The 5264-nt window shown below is 37.0% G+C and overlaps 2 protein-coding genes across 3 annotated transcripts in view; one reads left to right on the top strand and one right to left on the bottom strand.

The window, feature by feature from the left end:
- LOC106962133 (erythroblast NAD(P)(+)--arginine ADP-ribosyltransferase-like) overlaps nt 1-4583 on the top strand; it is a 15049-nt gene extending 10466 nt beyond the window's left edge. Inside the window, exons 2-4 of the mRNA XM_015056333.1 lie at nt 2208-2323; nt 3218-3317; nt 3407-4583. Coding sequence (XP_014911819.1) covers nt 3237-3317; nt 3407-4153 — 828 coding nt within the window. The 5' untranslated portion in view covers nt 2208-2323; nt 3218-3236 and the 3' untranslated portion in view covers nt 4154-4583. The remainder of the gene's footprint in view (nt 1-2207; nt 2324-3217; nt 3318-3406) is intronic.
- Nucleotides 1-5264, bottom strand: part of LOC106962129 (ecto-ADP-ribosyltransferase 4-like) — a 54696-nt gene that overhangs the window by 31352 nt on the left and 18080 nt on the right. The gene's annotated exons all lie outside the window — the stretch shown is intronic.

The raw sequence follows: 5264 nt of genomic DNA, 5'->3' as shown, positions 1-5264 counted from the left end.
ATAGCTAGCTCTTAAAATGAAGAACAAATACTGCTGGTGACTGAAAAGCAAAAGTAGTTGTATCAGTGTTTGAATCGTCACTTCATACCAAATGTAAAACAGGTGAAAACTAATAGGTTCTTTTACTAGCCTGACCTTTTGAAAGACATTATCAAGTTTAAAGAAGTCAGTAAGAGAGAATTATACGACCCTTTCTGTCAATTAAATGAAAACTGGTTGGCCAACACACTGACTTGAAACTTCTTGCTTTTGGTCGTGGAGCTTTTCTTACATAACTACTGCATTTTACTACAAAAACTGAGAGACAATTACAGTCGCATGCTTTCAAGAATGGTTATGGATTTATTTTATAGTTGCAGCTTATGAATAGTAAGCAACAAATCCCTTTTACGCTAACCATTAAGTCTTCTTTTTACAATAAATGCACAAAGGAATAAAACTTGGCTCTGAATTTATTTGGAGTTCTGCAGAAGGAACCTTATAACTACAGGTTCCCTGAAATTGCAGATGGCAACCAACACTAAGGCTGCGTTCACACTGCAGGCTGAAGTGACCCAATTCCGATTTTTTTGACATCATGCAACCTGCATCCGATCTTTTCATGACAGTCTGAACCGCACAGGTCAGATTATTTTCAAATGCGACCCAGGTCACTTGGATATCCGATACGTATCCGATTCAAATGCAACCTAACGTCCAGGCCGCATTCATCCAAACTGAACGTCACTGATAGTCAACAAATCTCATTATCCACGTCCTGATACGTGCAAGCGGGAAGAAAAACAACAACCATGACGGACTATAATGAGGATTAAGTTGTTAATATGCTGGTTCCGGTTGGACAACAACTTCAAATATGTAAGCTAAGCTCCACTGTTAGCCTCCATGTTTACTTCTGCAAACACTGAGCACTTCTTCTTTTTATGGCAGTTAGCAGAACGCCTAGAACGCTGACGTTATTGTGCCCTCTACTTTGCATGCAGGACACTTTCAGGTCGTTGCCCGGTCACACTGCAGAACATGTACAGGTCGCATATGTTTGGAAGTTTGAACGGCCCCGGCAAAAAACATCTGATTTAACAAAAAATCTGAATTGAGTCACTTCAGGCTGCAGTGTGAGTGCAGCCTAACTGCCACTTACTCAAGAGTGAAGAGGAAGCAGCTCAACCAGGCCTGACCCAGAGCTGGCAGTTTGGTTTGTGCTACTCATGTTGCACAAACCAGAACTAAGAAGGTCCCCTTCTTTCCAAGCTGACCTTTCCAAGCCATGCATCACTGCTGCTAACTTTTCCATGCGTCTGTGGAGCGTGAGATAAAAAGGAGATTCTAGGCGAAGCTGTTTTCATCACCAGGCTGTAATAGTAAACAGATCCCTGGGTCAAGACCAGATCTGAGGCTCTATCAGGAATAATTAATGAAAGAAGAAGAAGGGAGATATGAGTGGGTTAGAGTTGGCGATGGTGGTGGTTGGTGTTTTTCTCCATCTTTAAAACTCAAATCCTTTTAAAGTTTTGGATATTATGGTGGCAGGGAACAGAATCTAAAAATAATGAAGTAGAAACAATTTTAAAATAAATCTGCACAAATAAACTGCACAGTTTACCATATAATGATTGTAAAAAAAATTGCTTTTGGTAGATCTAGCATTATTTTCTGTAGTCTATGTATTGTTAACAACGATGATGTCTTAGTGTTTCGACGGACCATGCCACTCCAAATATCAATCAACACCTGCAGTTTTTAAGGAAATATGTCATTTCTGAACAGGTGACCTTTGATGACCTGGAGAGATTGGTCGACTTTTCTTGGGTATTTTTCAGAGCCTTGTTGCTGAAATACAGCAGTAACATCCTTTAAAAACATGTCGACTGCATTTAGTAGAATGCAGTAAACGTGCTTCTGTGTGCAGGCATAGCAGGCCACGCAACAGATGGAGGTTGACAAGAAAAAGGAAGCTGCAACACTATAGTTAGAAAAAAATAGACTGTTGTTTGTGACCTGTGATGTTGAAATTTGTACTAAAAAATGCATTCTTCCTCTACCGATAAAAAATGTAGATGTCTGTTATCTTGAGATATGTTAACTTGTGAACTCCTCCTTCTCTTTTCTGTATAAAATGGCATTGTACGGCTAGCAGGTGGACGGTTTCTCAATTTTACTTCCACAACAGTTTTGTCTGTTTCACTTTATTTTTTTTGCATCCTCAGTTATTTTATATTTCTTTGCTGAAGAAACTGAAAAAAAAATAAAAAAAAACCTAACTAAGGTACAGAAAGAATTGAAAAAGCTTCAGCATTCATCCGCACAGAAGCTCTTCATACAGGTATGGCTCTTTTATTGCTCTCTGAAATGTCAGAATAATTAAACTTCTTTAAGGCAGGATTTTGGTATACTGAAACTAAGATTATCAATGTAATACTTCAACTTAATAATAAGTGCAATATAAAAAGAAGAACCCCGTTACATATCCCCGTTGTACACACAATTATTCACTGCCATGTTATTGTTTATTCTTGAGTTTAATTATGCTGTTCGGTCATTTATTTCTGTTCCTAACTTTTCCCTTAAAAGTTATGTACATGTCCAAAAAAGGTTTAATGTTTCTAAACAGATATGTTCTTGCTGCTTCTAAGGCGTAGCTGCATTATCCTCTTGCACCTCTTCCTCTCAGCTACAGCTGTCCACAATCACAACATAAACCTTTGACACTCAATCTTGCTGCAGTGCAAACCAACATTACAGAACAAATATAATTAATATTCAGATTCATTTCACTTACTCTGTCAAAGAACTTTGAGAAAGTAACTTGTGCTTTTCTTACATTATGCTTGAACTTCTGTTATTCTGTATTCTAGTATCTTCAGTTCAACATTTACAAGGGGTCAAAAATTCACCTGCATGTATTTTTCCTAGACAGAAGAGTGTTGATCACATTCCATCTATGCTGGCCTCTCTACTCTGGCTTCCTGCTTATTTATGGGTTGATTTCAAACTATTATTTCTTAATTTTTGTGTCCTGATATTAGTTCACCCCTGACATCATAAGATACACCCATAAACCTCAACCAATGCAAAAGGTCTCACAAGTTTTCACAAGTATTCATAGATCTGCTTTTAAAAGTACAGGCGGCAGAGCTTTGTTAGTGGCAGCACCTAATTTAAGGTGTGTTTGTACATTGAAACCACCCAGACCAAAATATTTTGTTTTTGTTTTTAAAGTTGTCTGCTGAGTCAAGATGGCAAGGTTGGTCATTTGGGTCACTGTCTTCATCTTATTTGGATCCTGTCTTGGAACTCCACTAGAGAAGTTCAACAAGGTGAAGAAAACTTTATCTGTCTGTCTAATTGTTGAACAATCACACATGTAATAAACCGTAATAATAATCAGTAATGCGTTTCTGTTCAGTTTTTGCAGAAATGTAAAAAATGGATGGGCTGCCCAACCCAGCTGGATATGGCTTCAGACTCTGTTGATGACATGTACGACAAATGTGAAGAGAAGATGAAGGAAGAAATAGAGAAAAAATTTTTACCAAATGAGCAAAACAAAAATAAAAACTTCAAACAGGCCTGGAATAATGCCGAGGAATACTACAAGAGAAAATGGGAGAAGAAGAACCCGCAGCTGAAGAAAGAACAAATCATGGCTCTTCATGCGTACACCCTTGATGACCCACCTTTATACCGTGAATTCAACGACGCAGTCCGAACACAAAAATCTGAGTACAAAACCAAATTCCCGTATCACACTCTGCACTTCTACCTCACCATGGCTCTGCGCACCATCAAACCTAAAGCAGAAAATTGTGTCACCGTTTTCCGGAGAACACCCTGTAAATTCACCAAAAATGTTCTCAACAAAGAGATTCGTTTTAGTGCTTTTACCTCCAGTTCAATGGGTGAATACTGTGACAAAATGTTTGGTGAAGAATCGTGCTTTGAGATCTCCACATGTTTTGGAGTAGACATCTCACAGTACTCCAAGTTTGAGACAGAAAGAGAAGTCCTGATCCCTCCTTACGAGGTTTTTAAAGTTAAAGAAATAAAGAAAAGCTCTGAGCTCAACAAGCTTCCTTGTAAGGTTGTCTACAAACTTCAGAGCACAAAAACAACTCATTCCAATCTGAACTGTACTTTTTTCAGCAAGAAATGAAAAATTCTGCTCTTATTGAAACATTCTGGAAATAAAAATAACTCTGCCAATTTGGACAAAATGTTATATTTTTTTTCCAAAGAAAATGGGCCTAATCAAATCCATTTTACACAGTGATGTCATTAGATAATATTATAACAAATATACAACAGTGAGTGTGAAAACCTATGTAAGATTTTGAATAAGTGTTTAAATTGTGAAGCTGGATTTCAGTAAGGACAGATAACATTAGTTTGCTCTACAACCATTAACTTTCTTCTCTTTTTTTCTCAATAAAATGTAAGCCCAAATCATTGCTATGAATTTTTTCTGACTCAGCTTGTTACAGCAAATGGCCTCCCAAACTGAACTTTGTGATGTCTGTATGCAATTTCAACAGTGCAAAAAAAAAAAAAATCAATAAAAGTAAAATGTCAAATGCTTCATTAAACATGGACATTTCTTAAATGATGATGACATGCATTAATTCCATAAAACCATCCTCACACACAGTTGTGAGGACGGTAAAGATGGTAAATGACAGTAAAGGGAGAAAAGATTTTTACGTTTTCATATTCTAATAAGGCATATTATCATTAAGACTTTATTTTATGTCATGGTTGCAGGCTGCACCAAGTCATAAATATTTGTTTTCTGTCTGCCTCACTCGTCAGAGTCAAAGGGAAGGATCGCTGCTGTTAACAAGTCAGATGTCAAAGTTTAAACGACACGCTAATTTTATAGTGCATGCCAGTAAAAAAACACCCATAAAATTATACAGAAAACACAGAATAAGAATTTTTAGAACATTTTGGAACCCATTTATCTGCAACGTGTATTATCAAAAGCGAGTCATTCTTTCTTACTGTCGCCACATGCTTGCTCAAGATGATTTCTTTTTTTTTTCCTAAGACTATGGTCATCTGCATAAAGATGGTATGTTTAAATTCGGATCGTGCACTGGACTGCATCTGAAACTAGATTTTAATCTGATTGCATAATTAGAAGATTGGGTAACACTTTATTTGAAGGGGGTTGAATAAGACTGACATGACACTTTCATAAACATGACATAACACCTTCATGAATATTTATGACTGTTGTCATAAAGTGTCATTCAGTAAATTATGAC

The sequence above is a fragment of the Poecilia latipinna genome, unplaced genomic scaffold (assembly GCF_001443285.1).
Source record: "Poecilia latipinna isolate Pla-1442-1.1 unplaced genomic scaffold, P_latipinna-1.0 Scaffold1374, whole genome shotgun sequence".
Lineage (NCBI taxonomy): Eukaryota > Metazoa > Chordata > Actinopteri > Cyprinodontiformes > Poeciliidae > Poecilia > Poecilia latipinna.
Note: the sequence above shows the minus strand (reverse complement) of the source record. Positions and strands in the feature narration are given on the sequence as shown.